This window comes from Cottoperca gobio, chromosome 14 (assembly GCF_900634415.1).
Source record: "Cottoperca gobio chromosome 14, fCotGob3.1, whole genome shotgun sequence".
Classification (NCBI taxonomy): Eukaryota; Metazoa; Chordata; class Actinopteri; order Perciformes; family Bovichtidae; genus Cottoperca; species Cottoperca gobio.
In genome coordinates, this window is record NC_041368.1 from 19,596,579 (window position 1) to 19,621,183 (window position 24,605).

The following is a 24,605-nucleotide window of genomic DNA, read 5'->3' on the forward strand; positions in this document are numbered from 1 at the left end:
GGCGACGGCCATACAAACCGATTTGATGCAGTGTGCGGCATATGGTCTGGGCACTGACAGGCTGACATCCCACTTCTGCAACCTCTGCAGCAATGCTGGAAGCACTCGCACGTCTATTTTTGGAAACCAACCTCTGGATATGACGCTGAGCACGTGGACTCAACTTCTTTGGTCGACCCTGGCGAGGCCTGTTCCGAGTGGAACCTGTCCTGGAAAACCGCTGTATGATCTTAGCCACTGTGCTGCAACTCATTTTCATGGTGTTGGCAATCTTCTTATAGCCAAGGCCATCTTTGTGAAGCGCAATAATCCTTTTTTTCAGCCGCTCAGAGAGTTCCTTGCCATGAGGTGCCATGTTGTCCAGCATTCAGAGAGAATTGTGCCCAAAACACCAAATTTAACAGCCCTGCTTATCATTTACACCTGAATCCTTGTAACACTAACGAGTCACATGACACCAGGGCGGGAAAACAACATCATTGGGCACAATTAGGACATGTTCACTATGGGGTGTACTCACTTTTGTTGCCAGCTGTTTAGACATTAACAGCTGTGTACTGAGTAATTTTCAAAGGACAATAAATCTATACTGTTATTCAAGCAGCACACTGACTACTTTAAGTTATATCAAAGTTTCAGTAGGATAATGTTATCCCCTGAAAGGATATAACAGAATATTTGCAAAAATCTAAAGGGTGTACTCACTTTTGAGATATACTGTACATGCATGTATGAGGCTGATGTTCCCCCGGCCCTGTGTGCTGCACATACAGAGCAGCCACAGTACAGTGACATTGATTTATTAGTAATGAGAATATAAAAATGATCATCATCTGACAGCATTTGTGCAAATGAAATGTTTGATGCCTTCAGACTTTCTTCTAACTCATTTGCATTGTTATCCCAGAATTCCTTTGAGGACCACTTTTACCTCCCAAACGGGTAAAAAGAAAACATTGACCTCTTAAAATGACAAGCAATATTAGATGAAAGCACTGAAAGAAATTGAAGCAGATAAGTGGATCTACTCGCTGCTGTCAGTTTTGAAGCCTCGCTAGCTACAAAGTTGCTCTAATGAATATTTATAACAGTTATTTGAACACATTTGTCATTGAAATAGAATATGACAAATGCTTTAGGTGACTTGAAGCTGAACAAAACTTTTCTGATCTATTGAAGTGTTAATACATTTAAAAAAATATATATATATTTACACATTAATACATTTTTGATAAGTAACTTTTCAAAGCACCCAGTTGGCAATATAAACAAATAGTTTTATACATGTAAGACTTTCACTGCATGCAAAGTAAGGCTGTATTTTAGTGTCATAATACAAGATTATATTCATTCATATTTTATCTTTTTGAGAAATAATGAAATAGTGCTTCTCTGTCGCTCCAGCAGTTTCCTGTATCATTGGTCTGGTTTCAGGAAAAGCACTTTGTATTAGCTCTAAATATTTCTCCTTTTTACTGATCCCTAAATATGACTCTTCATACTATAAAAGCTGTATTATTTTAAAACCATTCACCAACACCAGTCTTTGAATTATGATACTAAGGAACATCCATGACCTTGAATGGTGACCTCCTTGTTTCCGTCTTTCCACACGAACAACGTTATACTGTACATGAAATCAGAAATACGCTTTGTTCTGAAAAGAAGCTAAACTTTTGTTCGTATAATTGATTGTGTTCATTTGATTGTTTGAAAAAAGGGAACACTGTGTTCAGTGTTAGCCCTCCGCACGGGCTCCCACCATTATGTTCATAATTCAATTAAAACCTATCTGGGATAACACAAAAAAGCCATTGAGATCATTCCCATTGTGGTCCGTGTGGTCCATAATTAACATCCCTATCTCCTGCCTCGCCTGTTCAAAGAGAGTTAAGGGCAAAAGGAGGCCATGGGAACTCTATAAAAATGCAAATCTCAGTCACCTGTTTATGCAAAGCACCGCAGAAGTCAACCTGAATCCGGTTTGATTTAAACTTCCTCATACAAAATAGACAATTGTTTTATTTTACTTGCTGCCCTTACGTCTGCCCTGTTAAGGAAAAGGTTTAATGTGATATAGACAAACACAGAAAGCCAAAGGCTCCTGTATTGTTATGGTAAATGTCAAGTATTCTAATGTGCAGCAAACCCTTTGCATGTGTCACCTGTTAATTTGTTTCTTTGCTCAAATGCTAACATTTTTTTATTATTCCAATACTTGGAGAAGTCAAGTACATTTTATTTATCACAGGTTTCCCTCAAAGGGCTTTACAAATCCGTACAGTAATAAACCCTCTGTCCTAAGACCCCGCGTATCGGCGAAGGAGAAACTCCCCAAAAAAACCTTTTAACAGGGAAGAAATGGAAGAATCCTCAGGAGTCCTGGACGTACAGACATGCAGTAGTTGCCGTGTGTACAGAGAGAGAAAGCTGTGCCTGTGGGACACAAACAAAGCACAACAAAGCAACCCTCCTTCCTCAATGGTTAAATCATAACAAATAAAAAGTAAGTTAACCAGGATATTAATCCTCCAACATCATGTATTCCCTACAGTCACAGTTGGTGTGTTTAGTCACTGGCGTCTTTTGACATAAGTGAACTGGGTAGACAATCAGGACGTACAATAGATGCTTTTCTGTTTGGCATTTACTTCTTTGTAATTTTCTTGCGCCCTTGCCTTCGTCGCTTCGTTCCCCCTTATTCATCTGGCCATCGGTCCCCACAGCCGTCTCTGTGTACGAGTCTAATGCTCCATACAGACATGGCTGAGTGTTCAGCTGGCCGTGTTGGAGTCCAGCTCCATTTTGTCCAAATCGGGTGACTGGTTGATGACTCACCTCCACTTTATCCCCCCCCATTCTCGTCCCATCCGCCTTCATTCTTTCAACGTAATGGAGCTAATGTTCAGCCTTGTGGACAGCTAACAGGGAGTCTTGGGCCTTATGCAAACTTTATGATTGCGGAGACGGTCGTCTCTTCTGCACGCTGTATAAATGATGTGTCGTTTGGCGCTGCACTTCTAACCCTGATTTCTGCTGAATTATTGATTGTCAACAGGGTCAGGGTTTGCTTTTAGTGCTCCCCTGTGGGGCGTTGCAGGGCTTAGCGCCGCATCTGCACTCATAATATCATCACCACCCAGACGGCACAGAACAGACTCAAAGCAGCCAACCCTCCATGTTGCAAAGTAATGGTCTTGTAAGTGAATAGGTGTGTGTGTGTGTGTGTGTGTGTGTGAGGGTGTGCATGTGTCTCTATATTTAAATGTTGTATGTTCTGTTGACATTTGAATGAACTTCTTTGTTCATTTTCCATTTTTGTTATTGAGAGCATGTGTTATATTTCATCTTCAGCCTCGAGTGTTTTAGAACAATGAAAAATGAAATACATTTTTTCAGCTGATTTCTAATTAAATGAACTTTACGCTTAACTTTTTGCTGCTTACGGCTGAAAGAGATTTCTAACTTTTTCTTCCTCTTCCCCTAATGCATATAAACAATTTATGAAAATCGTGTCGTGTTTACAGGAAATGTGTGGATTTAGACGGCTGTGTCTAATTGCCAAAAATAATGTTTTTTGAAGCCGTCAACAAATCAAAAATAGCTTTACGAGCCTCTAGGTCTAAACAACTATATTGTTCAGGTGGCCACATTTCCCTGAGCTATTATTCTTGAGAAGTAAATTGACCCGCTCGAAGTCTTTCTGGCCTTGTGAACCAACTATTTATGTCACAGCTGGCCTTGTTCCCATTGGTCTTTTGTCCAAGTGAAGGTTCTGTAGTATTGGCATCATTTTGACCAGTATGACTCATTTTCAACTTGAATATCAAACACTAGAATATCCTAAACTCTTGTAATGAATCCGGCAGTAAAACCACAAACCTTTCTTTAACCAAAGTGTGGTCGGGCTTAATTAACGAGACTTATTATTAGAATGTGTGTCTCGAGATTTGAATGATCGCATTTTATTGTGAGTTCATATATTAACTTTTATTGACTCCTCTACTAATTTCTCTTGTACTATATCTTAGCATTTTTATGTCCTCGTAACTTTAGTGTTTATGGTACAAATATTTTGCCATCTCGGCGTCATTCATACTAAACTAAAATGAAGCCAAACTAAATGATTAATTGGCTCGGCTTCGTTTTATGGGACGAGCACAATCCTAAAAAAAAAACATTCACTTCAAAAAGATATTTCATTGTTCCCAGTGTTGGTGCAGGATGATATGTTAACATCCGTCCAAAGATAAATCCTGGGTTCATGACGATTTCTTTTCTTAAGTACAGTCTTTTGTTTTAGTATTGAAATCACCAGCAGGATTTCTAACTTTAAACGTGTAGATCGTCGCTGACCTCGCGAGTGTACGCGAGCTTCTTAAGGTATCCAAGCAGATGATCTGTGTAGGAGTGCATTCGTGTGTTCTTCCAGTCGCAGTATCCAACAAAGTGTTGCACAGTTTTCTAAGTTCACACAAGTATGTTTTCTTTCTCTACTGCCATCGTTATTTGCATTTGAATCCCAACACTGATGAAGTAAGATCGATGGATAATTTGTTATCCAAGTGTTTTTCATTTAAAGTAAAATCGCATTCAGAAGCCAACACGGCTCTTCTACAAGATGTCCTGTTTTTGTTGAGCACGTACAACCGCAACAGCAAGACAGCATTCGGACAAAAGATCCATTAGTCCATAAATATTGGATAAATACACTCTATTACACTTTTTTCTTCTTCTTGCATGACGGTGAGGGATGTCTGCTCTTTGTGGTTCTGCTGTCTGCACTCGTGTTTCTTTTTGTGTGTCCGTGTGTTCCTGAGTAAAGAGTCATTTTCTCCATAGCTCTCCCTCATAAGATATTTACATGGCCATCTATTATGGATTGTGATCTGATTGAAGTTGAGTGTTCCCATCATGCCCCCTCTGTGAACTCATCACACAAGCACCAGGTGTTTTTAAAGAAACCGGATTCGGCCTCATTTTGGTCTCCAATGCAAGCACAAGTAAAGGTTATGGTGTTTCTTACTTTATATTAAACTTCTAAGGTTGTTTTGTGCATCCTGTTTTGTGTTTGACATATTTTCTGTCTTGAATATGTCGTGAATATGCGTAAACATCTGTGGCAAAAAGAAACTATCTCGAAACGACAATTGCATTCTTGCTTTTACGGTGCAGAATGTGCAGTCACATTCAACCGTGTGAGTTTGTAAGTCTGCACAAAACAATGCCCTCGGCATTTCCACCACAACAAGTCGTATGGATGTTGCTGCTTGTGTTGCCGTATTCCCTCCCTCAGATGTAACCGCTAAATCTAAATCCAACTTGGATTCACAGAATACCCACATCTCCAGGCAAGAGGCATATTTCTGGCTTCATGTAAACACACTGGCTGTTCCAACAAGCCCTAAATCCCTAATCCTCAACACATTGGGCCCGATCCACCTCTCTCTCTGTCTCTGTTCACCTCACTCTCTTTTCAAATGATTTGTCTTCCTCTCTCACTGTCAAATTATCTTGTCCCCACTCACTTTCTCTTTCTGCCACCACATTATGCCTCATACTCGCTCACATGGTCAAAAAGGCACACAAACACACACGTATTGACCGCTCAGTGGTGGTCCCCTGGATGCTTCGTTCATTTCACCCGCCGTCCCCCTTTCCACCTTCTCCCTGTCTGATTTCCCGTCTCTCTCTTCTCTTTTAGTCCTCCATCCTCCTGTCATCTCTCACACCTCCCTTTCTTCCTGTCTGTCACCCTATTGTCTCATCTTTTTCTCCCTCCAGTCTCAACTCTTTGTGTCTTCCTCCTTCCCACTGCTTTGAAATGAATTCTCCCACCTCTGACCTATGTCACTCCTCTTACGTCCCAGCTCTGTCTCATCTCTGCGTCCTCCTCATCCCCCTTCACCTGTTTTCTTCTTCTCTTTTTGTGATATGGCAAATTTAACATGGTGTTGTTGTCTTCAGGAGTCAAATTCAGTGTGCCATCTGGAAGTAGTTTGATTGTAGTGAGCCTTTAATGGTGTTGAAGCCGTAATACCTTACTAATATCCAGTTTCTTCTATATGCCATCTCAGAGTAGAGTTAACTTTATACTAATAATTTGCATGTAAGGTGTTTATGAGGTGAAAATGTAGATGTGTGAGGACTTGCAGTTAAAGTGTAAAAAGCAACATTTAATCAATTAAATGTAAAGCAATTTGAGGTACATATGAAAGGTGCTAACTAGAAAGCACTCTAGAGTTTATACCTTAGCCAAAAATGCTCAATCTAGATATATTGTATTACGTATATTATATACCTTATTAGACGATGTTTAAAATTCCTTTTAAACATTCTGATCTGTTCCTGCAAAATTCACTTTGAAAATATGTTCTGAGATACCCAGTGGACTTACAATTGAACAAAGTAATAAGGCCTGAATGAGGAACAGTAGTAGACGAGGTATATGTCACATCCTTTAATTTAGGGAGGAATACAAATCAACCTAACCCCATTGAAGCACTGGGGAATTACTGGTCCCAATCCAACAAGGTCAAGAGGTCGCTTTACGTTTCTCTCTTCTTTATATTCTGTCATTCTTCCTCTGGCCCCTCATTTTGTTCCTGTCCTCCCACCTCCGTGCTCCCTTCCTTGTGTCCTGCTGTCTCCACTCACTTCTGGGAGTCAGCTGTCAACACCACACAGGCTCTCCTGAGCACTGAGCAGACCCGACAGCAGCACTGATGAGATCACTCACTGAACGTTTCTCTGTGGGCAGAGCTGTTTTAAATGACGGTTGCTCTGTTGTGTGTGTGTGTGTGTGTGTGTGTGTGTGTGTGTGTGTGTGTGTGTGTGTGTGTGTGTGTGTGTGTGTGTGTGTGTGTGTGTCTGACTCTTACTTTATTTTACTTTTTCTCTCCCGATGATTTAAATCCAGAAACAAAAATATGTATCTGGCTATTTTTCTCCATGGTGCCTCCTGGGTAGCTTGAGGCAAATCATAATTTAAACATTAGACCTGTCAGTTGTATAAGAGGGAAAAATGTTAATGTATTATTCAGTACGTCTAATTCTGGGCCGTTCCTTTTCCGGCTCTGTATTTACCTGTGTGGTACCAGGTGTCTGTTGGGGTTACTGCTGGCCATAAATATGACTATTCTCTTGGAATAGATTAATAGACTGTTTTTTTAGGCTGACTTCACAAACAGTATTGGAATTCCCAACTTTCAGGGACCAGTAAAATAAAGGATTTTTATGTAAATAGCCTTTTGACATGCTTTTTGTTTCAGTTAATTATCCGTTGTTAATAATTCAGCCTTAGTTTACCAGTCTGGCAACACTCTTTGTTATAAACAACTCATAAACTTTATTGAACAAACACCATAAGCAGAAGCCAGTGGCCCTCAGTGTTCTAGGGCTTGGGGAACTCTGCTTTTAAAACTAAAAGCTCTGTGGCAGATTGTAGTACAGCTTTAAGCACAGTGAGTCACAGGGTGTTTTGTAACCTTATTTTATAGAGATAGTCAATAAAAGCCCACTCAGCTTTCTGAGGGGCTTTCATTTCCAAGTTGAATCCTCTCTCTCTCTGTTTCATCCAGTGGTTTTGTCTAAATCAACCCTCTCCCTCTGTATCTCTCCGGCACGCCATCTATCTCCTATTCCTCTCCCTGTAAACTGTCTGTGCACCCCCAGTGTCATCATAACCATTGTTCTCATTTTATTGTTTGAGGAGAATCCCCTCAGTGAGCCCTTCCATAACCCAACTCAATTCAGTAACATTCTAGCATCATGTTTAATACATCTTTTGGCTCTGTGCAAAGGCGATGGGAAGTTACTTTCCCCTTCTTTGCCTGTAATTAGTCATTGTTGTCTCTGTCTTGCAACATCCTCACCTCAGGTTTAAAGTGCCAAATTCAAATTCAAGTTCTCTGCTTAATTGGATCAGTCTGATTAACACTCCTTGTGGTATTAGATCTGACTCATCGTTCATGTAATTGGATTTTGCTCTTCTGCATATGCCATTAAAGCAGACTTAAGCTGTAGACAGATGTGGAACACTCTGTGTGACTTCAGCAAAATCGGTCAAACATACTAAGTTATTACTAATGTGATACCACCACATTCTTTAGTTTGTGTGTGTGTGTTTCAGCATGGTGTGATGGGAAAATCACAGGTTACAACATTTCTGCTGATAGAGATTTATATAAGGCCACCCAAGCTGTTTCTGCTAAAGAGTCCTTCAGTCCTTAAAGGTTCAATGTGTAATTCAAAGCCAGCTGCTCCAAAGAAATAGGCGGCAGTATCTCACCTCTAAACTGGCTCCATACAATCTTTAATGTTTATATTTGAGTTGTAGTAGTTTGGCATTTATTCTAATTTATTCTCTATATTGTGTATTGCATTTACTCCTGTGTAATGTCAGTCAGTCAGTGGGCAAGAATACGCAAAACTCTTGAGAGTCGGTCAGAGACAACACTGCTGTGTTATAATCTTCACCAAATCCAAAGTGGCAGTAACTAGAAAACAACCCGCATATGTGTGTCGTCTTCCCGCCAGACGGAGCTCCAGTCAGTGATTGAAGAGACTTGAGCTCAGCCAGAAGAAGCCCCAGATCCAGCAGTCACAGCAGGCTGCTGGATCTGTGTAACTGCAGCAACGGGGAGTTTGTAGTTCCCGGTGCTGTGGCTGAACTCGAGCTAACTGCTAACTGAAGCTACGTCGTTTCCCGGGGCTGCCGACAGCTGTGAGGACGGAGCGAGGTGGTGCGGGAGGTTTTCTCAGTTCTGCCACTTTGAATATAATCCAATAAAAAAACTGTAAAACAGACACAGGACATGGCTGTAATATTTAAAAAGAGATTCAAGCAGCTGTACTTCTTCTCCCTCTGTACTGAGGGCAGACTGTCGCTACACCGACTCACTGTCGCCTCTAGAGGAACAAGTGGTATTACATGCTAGCATGCTAACTTCAGTAGATATCTCTGCAACAGAACACATAGACGTCTTTGGCATTCTGTTGATCATGTTAGTTAATAGTTTTACATTCTGACATATGGTTCGCAATTGAACCATTTAAGAGTGTGAAGCCGTAGGCAATTGAATGTTCTGCGTCACAACTTTAAACATATTTGTAACAATAACCTTGCAAGGTAAGTGCAAACAAACAAGCCAGTCCCACTTGTTTATATACTATCAGGTATATTAATACTACAGTCCAATACCATTACCATCAGAATGATGCATCCTCAGTAATTATGTATGAACCAAAGCCAGTTTTCTCAGCTGCTCGTACCTCGCAGTTGTTTTCATGTATCGCCTCTCTTTAGCATCCAGATGAGTTGTAAGCACTGCAGGTGCATCTACATACTGATGACAACGGTGCTGTGAATTGAAATTCCTTCATACTTGACTGTATTACAATCTTGCTGTACTGCAATGTATTGCTGTATCTCAATCCTCAATGACAACACACAGACAACTTGATGAATATTGACTGTTTGTTTCCACTGCAAACATATTTGCTGAAAAAAAAGAAGAAGATTACAGCAGGCAGTTGTAGTTTGAGATATATTCATTGTATATTAATGCAAGCACAAAGGCATCCAAAAAAATCAATAGGGGATGTACTGCATCTATATCTGCGTACACTTTTCACACCGTAATTGAGCCTGCATACATATATCCTCCACTCCGTCTGTGTAAGTGCAAAACTCGAGATGAGGTGAAGTGAAAAGCTCCGTTCACACGGGACTAATATTACCTGGGGGACGCCCAGTGATTTGTAATAATAGTGCAGATCATCTGGGATTTTAATCTTGTGTAATCTTCCATGTCTGCCAAGGCAGAAGTCCCCTTGATAATACTATCTTATGCAAATGGTGGTCTCAAACATGATGTATTTCTCAGCCACACTTTCTTTTCTTCTTGTAGATTTTTTAAACATTTTTCCTGTCACAGAAGCTTTTGGAAACACCATCAGTGCCAGCCCAGTGTCCCTGGGAAATATATTTGTCTGATACCAATGATCATGCCAATGCAGGAAGTGTGATGAAGCTTGTAATGTGTTCTACTTAGACGGCTGTGTCTGACCAAAAAAAGAATGACTGCTTTAAAATAATTTACCACAATGATGTATCTCCTATCAACCGTACTGTTACTGCGATGTGCATATATTGCAATTTCATAATCCTCTTCTTATTGTAATAGCCATTGGCAGACTGCAGGAAGTAAAGTCACTTCTAAGAAGGCAGGCTGTCGCATACACTCTAGGTTAAGTGTTAACTGCAGCCAACATACAGCAGAGCATATGTGCATATATTTCATCATCACATAGATTATGTTCACAGCCTGAGAACGGTAACAAAAGTCCATGTTGGAAGAACCTAGAATATCAAACATGCACTACCACACAACTGCAATGTTTTATTTAAGCGTACAGCTACCACGCAACAAATACCATGGGAAGATGAAAATCAACAATGAATTGACCTTGACAGCAAGTATTGTCTCTCTTTCCAGAGCTTTCTAGAGATATCTTACTGCTATTTTGAGTCCGTGCCTTCAGCGTCCCTCTGCTGCAAATACACACGAGCACTAAATGTGTATTAATCTGCAACTTCAAATTGCCACTCATAAACACATTATGCACTATATGCACACTCCTCTTTGAGTAGCATTTGTTAAAAAGTCGGACAACAGTTTCAGGAAATAACTGAGCCTTTTATAAAGAAAATGAAACTGTATCTGTCACCTGGCTTTTGAAATGTTTTTCAGTAGGAACTGAGTGCTAAGTGCCAAAGAGTAGGGGAGTTGTTGGTTTGGACAAAAAAATGGAATAACACCATTAAACAAAGTGCGTGTGTCCCATTTTCCTGGAAGGCATAAGCATTAATCATTAAACTATAAATCCAATCAGTACATCTGTAACACACAACCGAACCATCTATAGAACTAAGCTGCAGTCCATTTATAGCACCGAGTTAAGAGATGCCTTAGTGCTCAGCGCTATCTCTAAGTGAGCAGAGCATTAAGCAGCCAAAGCCCACCCAGTAAGGGAAGCATATTATAAGCCATGTGTGAGATGACGTAGCCTCTCGATCTTCTCTCTCTCACCTTTACGCCTCACCTCTGCAGCCCCTCGCCCTGCGGGGGCTATTAGTCATCTCGGCTGTGGGAGCCAGGCCATTGGGGGCGCTTGGTCTCTGGTCTCCCAGATCCCTGCAGGAAGAGAAGTGCAGGTGTGGTGTCAGCAGAAATACAGCATGCACTGTAGAGAGATGTATAAATAGAGAGATAAATGGCAAGAGGTGAGAGCAAGATGAGGCTGAAGATGGATCGAAGGGATTAAGATGTTGATAATAACCATGGAGTGTAGCGAGAGCAGAACATGGAAAGGTTTTGCAGCTAAGGAAAAACTGCATTTTGTTAATAAGAGAAAACTGCATGTTTAAACAGAAAGCGAGTTCAGCTATGTGCTCCAATTCTTCCTCACACAAATACATGCACGTTTGCTGACACACAAACTCGAATGAATATTGTATTAAAGATTGAGATCACATTGCCCCAAAGACTTGTGTATAGGACACAAGAGGGACGTTTGTTCTTTTCAAACACTTTCCATTGGTGCACTATACAAATGGAAAGTGTTTTTAGTTTTTTTTTTTCCAGGAGAGATTATATTCCCCACACTCACATGCTGGCTCATACCTACTGCAGAAAGTACTTTTAAGAGCTTATTTCATCCTTGACCGTGCTGGCATTAATGTGAAAATATGAGTGTGGCAGCTGAAGAGGACTGACGCTTAAGACGTATATTGCAGTAGCCGTAGTTGCTGCAGCAGCGGTAAAATTGCAATAAATAATAACACAGACTGTGTGAACCAGCATCTTTGAGTCTCTGAGATCCATCACAGGCAGCTATGTGTATCTTTTCAAATGTACTTTCTATACATGCAAACACTTAGACAACCCGTGCATCCACACCTACACAAAGTTGGGTAAGTAAACAGCAAAGCAGTACTCCAGAACTTTGCTCCCTCTTGAGCTGGAGCAGATGGTGTGCAATTTGCACTTGCTTAAAATTGACAGTTGTTTTCATGAACAAAGCACGACACTCTGGTTAGTTTGTATTCAGTGCGAGGTGTGAAATAATGCCGTATGAATGTTTGGATCTATGAATTCCAAAAACATCTTCCTGCGTACCGTTGAGTATGATGTCATTTCATTAAGTTCACTCTTTGAGTTTGTCAGACTGTTGCACCAAAAAATGATTTCCAGCTTTTCTTATTCCTAATTATTGGCCAAAGCCCAGAGGCTGCATCAAAAATTCAATATTTCCCAAGAGGACGTCCTGCCACCCTTCCAAATTATTTCCAGTCCCCTGGGGAGGGCAGCCCACAGAGTGAGAAACTGATACCTGTCATACCTCAACCAAGGTGACCATGTGACTGACGGCTTCCTGCTGTGAATTCAAGCTCACTCTGGTCTCACAGTAGTTTCCCATTGCTGTCAAAGCTTTGTACTCCCAGATGGTTCCCCATCTCTTTTTGCCTTAATGCTTCCCTCGATTTTTACTTTGCCTTTATTTTTCTGCTTTCATTTTTATACCCTGTAGGCAGTCGCACTCTACACAAGTTGCCCAGAGAAAACCTGTTTCCACATTCTTCCACAAAGTCTCTTTTCATTCCTACATTTCATGAATATGATTGATCTGTCTGTGTTAGTTTTGCAATAAACACTGTTTTTAATTTCTTTCTTGTACATTCTGGTCAGCAAGTTGTTGGATTGGCTCCAGCCTCCATAGCGACCCTGGAAAAAACTCAGCAGATGGAAATAAATGAATGAATATTTGTATAAAATGGGGTGTAGCTCAGGGCCAGCATGATTCATCACAACAGCACATCTGTCACTTCACAGTTGACGATTGAAAAGCTTGTAGTGTTCAGAGTCAAGAGCCTTGAGTTTTAGAGGAAAAAGTCCTACAAGTCTGAGCGAGGGGCCGAGGAGGGTCACATAATCGAGTTACAACATTTTTAACATACAGCCGCACAACATTAGGAAGAATGGAAGTATCAAACCTGTTTCAGAGAATCGGACGGATTCCAAAAAAGCAATATGCAATTGTGTATTATCATGTTTTATCTTCTCGGCCTGCCCTGTGACCGTGCCTCTTGCCTATCGCTAACAAGTGAAGAATCCCCCAGCTGTCTGGCATGTAGATAATGTGGAAGCCTCAGGTAGCAGTAACAGCAGCCCGGCTCTCCCAGGTCGCTCCTTCAAGAGAGCTGAGCCTCGATGCAGCGGCTGCAGATAGTCCTGTATTGATCTTCTGATCCCCGACTATCAGCTGAACCAGCCAGATGAGCCCAGTGACATTTTGTCTGAGGCACAAACAGATCAGCCGTGCTCTGCAGAGGCAGAGTTGGCCTTCTGTCTGCCCCGCTCCATTACTGCGTCTCAAAGAAATCCTTTTTACTGACTTTTTAAATGAATTTTCTCATTTTGTGTTAACGAGCTCATTTGTTTGTCTTTTTCCTCTTTTGATCCCTTTTTCTTTCTCAATCCTCAGTTTGCTGCTTTCGTCCATCTCTGCTTATTATCTTGGCTTTGTCCTTTCCTCCATTACTTTAATTAAATTATTTTAGAATGATTTTGTCCCTTTTTATAAGACTGCTTTCTCTTATTCAACTGACCATCCTCTACCTCGCTACATTTTACTTCTTAAGCACGTTTTATACCTTAAATCCTTTTTCAAATGTAACTCTGCAGCGTCCTCAGATTACACAGACACGGGTGAGGGATTTTGTTCTGCACTGCTAAAGAAATGAGAGAATCTGTAAGTGGGTACGTCTTCTTCGTGGCAGTAACACCAGTGCAAAGTAAATTCCCTCTTTTACTCTCCTCATTACTGAAGACGTAACCACTTCTTCCCAGCACACAGTAAGACCTCATAAACGGCCGCAGCGACCGGCTCATCACAACTTCTTCCATTTGCATCCTTCACAATCAATAATCTAGAGGGGGAGGGGGAAAGCAGGGGAAACATCAAGACGTGAGGAAAACAGTCAGCATGTGTTGACAAGGGACGTGACAAGTACTTCTTAATCAGCTATGACTACTGCCTTTATTCTTACCATCAACATTGCCTCTTCAGAAATCAGTGGAAGCGTCTCCACTGCCTCCACCAGTAGCTTCTGATTATAGTGTCCTAAAGTGTGTGTGAGGTGTGTTTCTGTCTGCATACGCTTACGTTTGCTATAGGGACTGAGTATGTCCGAGCATAGATGCCATTAAAGGTACATTCTCCTCATTCACATTTCAGTAAAACCATTCCACGACTTGACTTGACTGAAATGGCTTCAGCGTCCCGCCATTCAATCCCATGCAGTGAACACCAAGGTACTGGCTACTGGCTGCCATTAAGAGAGAGGTCATGGAGGTAATGGGCAATTTGCAGCACTTAATAGAGAACAATGGCTCTGGTCCGAAGTTTATATTAAATGTAATTATCTTCAGGAGTTACTTTGCGTCGTGGTGTTACTGTAGTCGTCTCCGGAGTCAGGAAGTTATGTTTCAAAGTCAGGCTTTAATTTCTGTCAGTCCGCCACTTTGGTCCAGACTGAAATATCTCAACAACAATTGGATGGATGGCCGTGACATTTTGTTTAGGCATTCATTGTGCCCAGAGGATGAATCCCAATGACTTTGGTGATCCCATGACTTTATACCGCCACCATGACGTTGACATTTGTGTTTTTAGTTTTTTTTTTTTAGGAAACGTGATATAGCCTTGTAGTTTTTGGGATGGAGTGTCCCAATTTACGTCACGGGAGTTAAGTGGACAGAATTCCTCAGTTGCTCTCTCTGAGGTTTCCCTCGTGTGCAGTGAGGGTCTGAGGACAGGCGGTGTCGTATGCTTTACAGTCTGTAAAACCCACTGAGACAAATGTGTCATATGTGATATTGGGTTATATCAATAAAATGTGAATCTCTCCATTCCATGTCATTTAGACTTATTCTGTTTTGCTACAGTCACATCATTAGAGAACGCTGTGACTTTAATCGCTTTCGCTGTTCGGGTCCTTTCTGTCAGTCGAGACTACAATTCTTTGTATGTTTGTGGAAATAGTTTTTGTGTGTGAGGTTTGTAGTCTGTGTAAGTTTGTTATTTTCACATTTGTTTCCTGTTTCAGTAGCAATGCACTAATGAGGGAGTGTGAGTTCTACTTAAGAAAAACCCCGCCACAAAAGCCAATACATTTTGCTTTGACTCTGGTTGTTTTGCTACGTGAATATGTGCCAAGGTGTCTTTCAGTTTATGTAAGCAAATACATTTTTTTTTAATGCTCAGCCAAAGGATTTCTGGGTCTCATATTGTGTGAATTAACTGTCTATTCCTTTGTACATTCAAAACAAATCAAACATCAGCGATGCTCTGGAAAAAAGGGGAAACCTGGTCTATTCTTAATTATTTTAAAAGAGTTCCAAAACATTGACTAAACTACAACTTTAACATAATAATGATAATAATAATACTCTTTATTTGTATAGCACTTTTCATACAAGAATTGCAGCCTAAAGTGCTTCACAGCACAAACATAACAATTAGTACAAGGACAGAATAAGAGCATTTACAGCACAATAATCACAGTGTTGATGTAAATGAGTCTGAAGTACCATTATAAAAATAGCCAAATTAAAATAGTATAAAATAGCAGATAAAATAACGTAAAATAGATAAAATAGCAGAATTAAAATAATATAAAATAGATAAAATAGCAGAATTAAAATAATATAAAATAGCAGAATAATGTATAATAATAGCTGAATTAAAATAGCAGATAATTGTTGGTTGTGTTAAATTTTTCCACTTCTCTGGTCGATACTTTACTTCCCTTTGTCCCCGTTGTACAAAGTAAGTTAAAACACAATCGTAACTGTGAGTCCCAGATTTCGTTTATGGTAAAATATGGATTAAACCGTTATTAAACACGCTGGTTTAACCTTTTCAGTGTAAGGCAATACCTGACTACTAGTCTTCTCTGCTGTGACTTGTATGAAATACCTCTATCAAATATCTCTTCATTATTCTTTAAATGAACTCTGCAATTCATTCTATCTCTGCTTATTTGTATTCCAGTTTCCATTCTCTGCTTGTTTGCTCAGAAAAATAACATCATTTTGGCAACAATGCAGTAAAATGGACAGTTTGTTCTTATCAGTGTGTATGCCACAGCATATCTCACCTAGCACCGAGGGCCGCTGTTGTCCATTGATATTCCAGCTCAGCGTGCATGTCAGAAGTGCTTTGTCCGACCGCGCTGCACTGGGGAGACAGTGTTTGACGGCGCGTCTCTGAATTTAATTATCTACAGCTGCTTTAGAGCAAATAGAATGATCTGTAGGTTCAGCGGATGTGACGGAGATTTTCTTGGGCTACAAAACTCATAGACATGAACACAAGTGCTTATTACACATGCACAATACGCCTACACATAACTATAGTCGCACACAAGTGAAAATGAAAAGACGACACAAGGACACTTGAAATACTTCTAACAAAAGCTGTCTTCTGGCAAGAAAATGTCCACGCTCCTCTTCTGTAAATGTCACATAGTCAGATCCTGAAGGTTTTTGTGACGGCAGCGTCTGTGTTGCCATGGATCAGGGTGGTTTATAACATGGTGGTGCTGCAGGCAGCGAGTCCCACATCAGCAGGGCAAATGTTCTTCCAGTCTAATTAGTAAGAAGCTCTGCAGTGTCCCTCCGTCTCTGAGGAGAACGTATCAAAAACAACAAACTCTCTCTGCGGAGCTGGATTTAATACAAAATAAATAAAGTTAGTTGTGATTACCTTTTTAAATGTTAAAGGGATTTATAGAGCTTTGGAGTCTAGCCTCAGGTATAAAAAATATTGAGGCATATTTTAGTTGCTAAATAGAGCAAGGGTTTAGACATAAGCGAGTGAAGTGACACATCGACTCCTTTTTCTTCTCGGCCTGTGTGTGTGTGTGTGTGTGTGTGTGTGTGTGTGTTCTGGTCTTTATGCAAGCGTTTATACAGTGCATATGTTATTTTGTGCATACAGATCGTATGCCTCGCTCCGGATTCAAATTACCATTGGACTTCATCACAATGATACAGTGAAGGCTGAAACTGAAAAGATCTCTCCCGACAAATGAAAACGAAGTCAGTCAGTCAGGCAGACGGTCGTGCTGTGCCTCCAGTTATGCTCTCATCCACTTAGGCTTGCATAAAAGGAAATGAAAGGGGAAACTTATCTTTGTCTGTCGAAAAATGTCAGGAAGATAAAGCAAAATGGTCTTTACACTTTCTTTTTTTTTACAAATCCCTCATGTTTCCATGCAATTATCTACAATGTTCCTTGCAAAACATGTCCTGGAAATCTTTGATTATAGTGGACAATGCCCATTCTCAATTTCCCTGAAGCCCAGCAGAGCTCAACACCAGACGAGTATTGACAAAGAGAGGAAAGAGACGGAGAGAGTACACGCATGCATCGCAAAATAAAGAGGAAAAAAACCACAGTGGACCCAGCAAAGAATAAAAGAGAACGGACCAGAGGGACAGAATGGGAGGCTTGACACCCGGATGGTCAGCCTGGCATTGTCTTGGCACCGCAGAGCGTCTGAACTTGTAAGAGCCATTTATAAGCACTTTGCCTGCAGCTTAGACAGGGAGGATTATCAAATGACACTTTTAGCCTCTTAAGCAAGTCACAATTGGAGCCAACATGGTCCAAGAGAACATGAGACAATGGACTTACAGCGAGGATGAACGGCAGCTAAATGTCAGACAGCTCGCGTATTGTTGATGGAACTTTTATGCGCTATTGTTTCTATTGTTTGAATGGCTGCTGTTCATGTACTGAGCGAAAACAAGAGGCGGAAGTACAGCCACCAGTGGGTAACCGCTGCTGGACTGTTGTTGCTAAGCGTTTAATCTCCCACGCTTGGAGAATACAAACGATCTTGTAATCGTCCCCGACCTTGACATGTACGGCAAGGTCGCAAGGGAGCCGGGCTATTTTGCATTTCCCACAGATGCTTTGGCGAGACGCGCAGAACAATTAGTAAACTGGATAAAAAGGAATTGAGTCTGTCTTACTCCGCTCCTCCTCTGTCCCCCGCAGGCTCCCCTCGGGGTGGCTACCTGGCACACCCCCAACCCCACACACTCCTCCAGCAGATTCCTAATACTTAATTATGATAGAAGAGCAGTCATGTTAGACAACACATGACCTGTGCCTGTTTATTTTTTTGTATAGCGCTGCAACAATTGATTATTTTTAATTAATTTAAACATTTAGTCTATAATTTGTAAACAACTATAGCAAAGAATGCTCATACATCTTCAAATTGCTTGTATTCTTGGCTGCATCTATGGATTACTTAAATGATCAAGTAGCAGTTTATTCCATCGAGTAGTTGGATAACAAATAGTTTTGCTTGAGTCAATAGAAATATACAAGAGCCAACATAAGACTGAACTACTTATTGGTTTCCTTTTAGAGAAAAATCTACATTTTGATTTCTTAAATTCTGCCAAAACTGAAACACTTTAATGTGTTTTGAGTCCCAAATTACATTCAAGACTCCAGATGAACTTTTTTCATCACCGTCCAAAACAAATATTTCAACTGTTCCAAAGTCAGTGTAAACTGTCAAACATTCTGAATGCTATTCCTTCACGTTGTTATTGTCATCTACAGCGGTTATTTGCATAAAAACACACTTCAAAGTATTAGGATTCTTTTAAATGTTTAAATTTTTATTTCAATAATTGCTTTAAACGAAGCCTGGGTGCTATTTTTAGTAATCTGGTTACTTAAGGAATCGCTTCAATGATACGAAACAAAAATAAGAAGCAAATGTAAGAAGCCTTCATAAATGACTATAATAATAATAATATAATGGATTGATTATTAAAATAGTTGTCAATGAATCTTTATTTTGATTGCATAATTGATAGATGAGTTCCTTGCTTCAGCAGTATCTGTGGTTGCATGTTCTTGACAATGTGCCCGAGTCGGCAAGCACATGTGTTGTGTATCGAACAGTGACTGAACACTGCTTGCCTGCTTACTGACACTTCAAATTGAGTAGTCGCGTGTTAGTGTATTAAAGTGTGTGTGTGTGTGTGTGTGTGTGTGTGTGCGCCCTGGAATTGCCTTTATATAATTAAGGGGCTTTTGTCCTCACACAACAGCGCATTACCTCTATTATTGAATATGCTGAGAGTTGAGATATGTGTATACTGCGGGCAAATTCAATTTCAGTTTTCAGCAGTTTGATTATGAAAGCCTGGACTGGGCTCTTTTATGTTAAGCCACAATGGTTTGTAGCCTTATCCCACAGAGGGATAATAAAACTGACCCCTTCTCAGCATCTTAACCAACTCAACCTCAAAACACAGTGGCCAGCAAGAAACGTTGCATTTATTCCCTCGTAACATTAAAACAGCCTTCAGTGTCCCATTGCCGAAATGTAATGTTACAAGCAGCGACTTCAGATTGTGTTTTCTAAGTTTCTTTAGCTGTAACAATTGTGATTTCATTCTCACCCTTTTCATAGTGTTGTTTTGCATCTACCTCGAGTTTATTCAAAGGCGCTGCAGCCAAGGTCTGTACCCTGATTTCCATGGCAAATAACAAAGCTTTTTAACATCAAAAGTAAAAAAGTGAGGTAGACGGACGGGAGTGCTTGAAGATGAAACCGTGCTGAAACTCAACTGGGTCAATTAAGGGTGAAACTTTGCGTTTACACCGAAACTTCAAATGTTTTATTTGATCTGAGAACAGTTCATTTTGAAGGATAAACACGCAGCCACAGGCCTGTAATGGCTGCAGCACTAAAAATAAAAGAGGAGGGTGAGAACTCGAACTTCATTATAGCCACAAAAAAAGAACTTGTAAGAGCCATTTATGAGCACTTTGCCTGCAGCTTAGACGGGGAGGATTATCAACAAAGGACGAAACCTCAGTGTACGACTAAACTGTCAAATTGATTCTCAAATAGTCATTAACAATTAATGTCTTTGCATTTGAAAATGTATCTTCAATCAAATAAACTCTGAACTGGAGTTGCTCCTCTGCCAAAGAATTCAACACCGTGTGGCTGCCTCAGAAGGAGTTGTTCATGTTTTGTTAATATTGATTTAGCTTTCTCACGATCATATGAATAATGTGTAAACTCGGGGAAGGTTTTCTTATTTCTAATTTATTACCATTGACATTTGCCAGATGGGTTTGTGAGGCACCAGATGCCCTGCGCGTACCTGTTTGAGCATGTCGTTTTTACTGCGATAACCTCGAGCCACATGGGCCCATAAATCCAACCGTCAGATCACAACAAGAGAGGGGGTCTCGGTCAAGCTCACGGAGTCAGGAAAGATCAATCTGAGCTGGTGCGTCTGGCTGGATCAGCAGCTTTTTTGGCTTGCTTTAAGTGCAAATAGATTAAATCAGTGGGGAAAAGCAAGGTGAGGCAGTGAGTGGAGATGATGGGGATGCTGGCGTGTGCATTTGTGCGTGCATGTGTGAGCTGGCACACAGTGAAAATCTAACTGTGATCCGAACGGGAGGTGTTTGGCTCGAGTTTGCACGTTTTTTGCATACTTTTACTGACAATTTGTTTTGTTTACTTTGTTGTAATCGTTTCCCTTTGTTTTTATTGTACTCTCATATCTAATGCGCTTTGTGTTTGGATCAGGATGAATGAAAGCCGTGTTAAGAGACATATTGGAAAATTCAATGTTTGTATTTGCAGTGGATTTATTGTTAAGAATAGTTTGAGTGCTTTTACCAAATAAAATGCCCCTTGATGTCATATCAAAGTGGGGTGATATTATTGATATTTAGTATGTATGGTTTGAGGTCTTAATAAAGTTGTATATACATACATACGTACACACTATACCATACATACGTATTGTGAATCTTCAGCTGATCTCTACCTTCTTACCTGACGTTGTTTCGAGAGTGTAATAAAGACAGGAATAACATTGCTGATATAAAACCATTTTATGAACTTGCTTATTTACTTTTGCTCCTTTCCTTTTCTCTCTCGCTCTTCCAGCCCTTTCTGACCCAGACGGAGGCCCCTGTCGTATGACTTACTGTGGACGGGGTCGACAGTGTGTGCTGATGGCAGAAACCGGCCGTGCTGAGTGCGTTTGCCAGGAAAAATGCCGGCCCTCCTTTGTGCCAGTGTGCGGCTCAGACGGCAGGTTCTACGAGAACCACTGCGAGGTTTATCGCACCGCCTGCCTGGAGAGGAGAAGGATCTACGTGGTGCACAGCAAGGACTGCTTCTTCAAAGGTATCGCTTTGACTGTTCCACTGATAAACTGACACTGCAGAGCGCTGCTGCTGCACACTGTGTGAAAGATTTTGATCAACAAGTTATGTGAAGGAACCGCCAGCTGCATGGTTATAACATCCAGTTAACTGGGACACTGGAAGAAAGTTAACTGGAAGTTTTAATCCAAAAATATATTTATATTTCCATATTTATTTGATACCAATACCTTGAAATCAAATAAATGCTGCATAAAAATGATCTAATTTGAGATGAACTTTGAGATTAACCTCCCTTTAACAATATACAGAAATGAACAACATCATGTAGGTTAATAAGATTTACATTTTTAGCAGTGGAACTGCTGCTATGATGCAGGAACACAGCGACGCTGCGACGGGGCTGTTGTCTTTGATGTCTGACTGCATTACTTTAGTTTGTTACAGGTTAAGACTTTTGATGCTTTGTTTGAGCAAACATTGCCCTCAAATTATGTTCTAATACCCGTGAGGGATACATTTGAAGGCTGCTGTGGGGCTCTGTCTTTCAGTTTGACGTTGAAACATTCAAACAGAAACAGAGTTGTACAGACAAATAAAGCAATTGTTTTGTTGCATGATGCCATCTGTCAAGCTCTCGTCACAAGCATCAATCACTGTGGGAATCAGACTGTGGCTGTCAGACACCTATTCGACCCACATGAAATCATTTGTAGTTTTGCACTGAAGGCTATTTTCAATTTAAGTCAGCACTCTTACTTGGTCCTAATCACAAACTCTGGCATCTAAATCATTTCGTAGTGGCACCCTTTAAAGTTGATTTCATGATCAATCTGGAATTCTAATGGTGATTTTCTATTAAGAAACCAAACAATGTTGGATCAATGTACACATGTTATCAATATGCTTTCCATGCTGGGATTGTGTCCAACAATTTACACTTCCTGTTTCATTAGCCAGATATTTAGTAAGTGCTCATGCAAACATTTATACATATAGATACATACATCTGTCCCCTCTTAGTTGACTAATTGGTCATTTATTTAGTCGATTAGTCATTCTTTTAATACTTTTTCATGCTTAATGACTTGTTTCCAGGAAATAGTATGAGCACATGTCTGGGAAGCACAATATTTAAAGTGGTGCTGAAACTCAGTTTTACAGATCTGTCAATTTTAAATCCACTAATGGATTTGTCGACATAATCGAATAGTTGACTGAGAATTTCTTTATTGGAGGACAAGCCCTGCTGTGTGTCCACACACACACGACACACCTCCTCTCTACCACATCAATATCCTGGCACTCACAAATTACCACCGGGTTACTACGGATCACCATTTATGTATAGTCAATCATTCGAATCTACACTCCCTGGCTATCACTCATTAGCAGAAGTGCACTCTCAGCATGACAAGTCAGCATTATATCCAACAAACAGCCTAGTCGCTTCATCATGACTTCGATTTGAAGGTAACAGGTCTTGGTAGGGCTTTAAAAAATCCTGCAAGCATTCATATGTACACTGTACCTGTTGGTATCTCGTCCTCTTTGAGTGTATGTTTCCAGTTCAGACCAGGTCAGTGTCTACGTCTTTCATAATCCCTCAGAGTGTGGATGTTAAAATAGAAAGTAAAGCTATGGTTATTAAGAGTGCATGCTTTTAAATGTCAACGCAGTGCAAAAACACACACTCGCACACACAAACATGGCAACACTTTGAGTCCTATCACATTAGGGAGGCAGGGATTCCTGGCAGACACCACCATGCATAGCTAATCCACATTAGGGATGTTCAGTCGGCACATTAGGTTTAAACCCGAGATGTCTGAATGCAAACCAGCAGGAGATAGAAAATGTTGGAAATCAGTCAGATGTCACGGGAATCATGTGTGTGTTTGTGTGTGTGTGTGTATATATTTGGAAAGTAATACATTATTGCACCTGATGTATAAAGACATAATTGGAAAGCATGTCTCACTCAGCATAAGTCATTATCCACATGTATTGTTTTTGCAGTATAAACAACAGAGGAACTAAAGAGGCGGCGCAGTGGTTGAGTTGTCTCTGCTGTCCTGCATGCGGTCCTTATTCCCCTTTGTTTGCCTGACTTCATCCTTACCGTCTCATTTAAACCCTTGAAAATAACAACAGACCCTGGTCTGAAGCCTGTGTAACTCATCCAAACATTGATATTGGCCGCTGCAGAATGAGCCATCTTGACGCCTTGGAGTTGGCGTCAGTACGTCACATAGCCGGGGTGCTCCAGTATTTAGGTGTATCATTATCAAATAGGTCAACATAAAAAGACTAGAAAGTGTATCTGGCTCAGTGCGCGGGCATAACACAACAATATTGTATAAGCAAACAGGTATTACTCACCGAGTGGTGTATTGTTGTTCCCTTGTGTTGTTGTGCTTCTATGAACAAATTGAGTAAAGAGTGGATGAAACTACATTTTCCCTTTTGAACACATTTATCTCAGTTTCTTCAGTTTCTTTGTTTGTTACTCTATATAATACTACTATATGTATTTCAGGAACCTTTTCGAGAGCCTAGTGCCCTAATTGTTAAATGGCTCTTGCTTTCAGTCTGAGAACAAGACCTTCACAGACGAAAATGGAACTCTTTGGTCCCCACATGCATTATGCCATATGGCAAAAATCTTTTTGGGTAATCTTTGGTAATTTTCCCCCATATTTAATAAACCTAAAAGCTTTGCTGTGAAAACCAATTTCCTTCAGCTCAGGGCTATAGTCAAAGTCACAGTGGCATGTACTAATGCCAGCTTTCGTCTCATGGTATCTGGATTAATGTGATCCACAGCGCACAACCAGTCCAAATCTCTCCACTTTGGCAAAAGAAAGAGGAACCGCATTTGTGTTGCGCCGACCTTCCTCCACTGGTTCCACTTACAGAGTTCATTTAAGGTGTTGTTTAGTCATTAAGCTTTGAATGGGTCGGCACATAATCCAAACCTCAATGTAGGACATCTTGTTGTTGCCATCCATCATTCACACCCATCTGAAATAACATCTGCATGTTGCAGCTGTCAAGCTTCGCATATTCCGCTGTCTTTTTTTATTTACACAATGTTCTGGCGAGGCATTTCCTGGAGAAGAGTATCCTGTAACAAGTGAACTGCACAATGGATGACTGACAACATGAACCTTGATAGGACACACATACCAATCACTTGGCTGTCATTGGTTTTTACCTGTACAGGAATCCACCTACAGTAAATAATCTCCCAAAGTTGGGTTTTTCCAATGAATTTTACACAACGAGCAAGAAGTTTCTATGAAACA

General features: G+C 40.6%; 1 protein-coding gene across 1 annotated transcript in view; it reads left to right on the top strand.

Moving 5' to 3' along the window:
- fstl4 (follistatin-like 4) overlaps nt 1–24,605 on the top strand; it is a 184,693-nt gene that overhangs the window by 55,826 nt on the left and 104,262 nt on the right. The window contains exon 4 of the mRNA XM_029449037.1: nt 21,077–21,319. Coding sequence (XP_029304897.1) covers nt 21,077–21,319 — 243 coding nt within the window. The remainder of the gene's footprint in view (nt 1–21,076; nt 21,320–24,605) is intronic.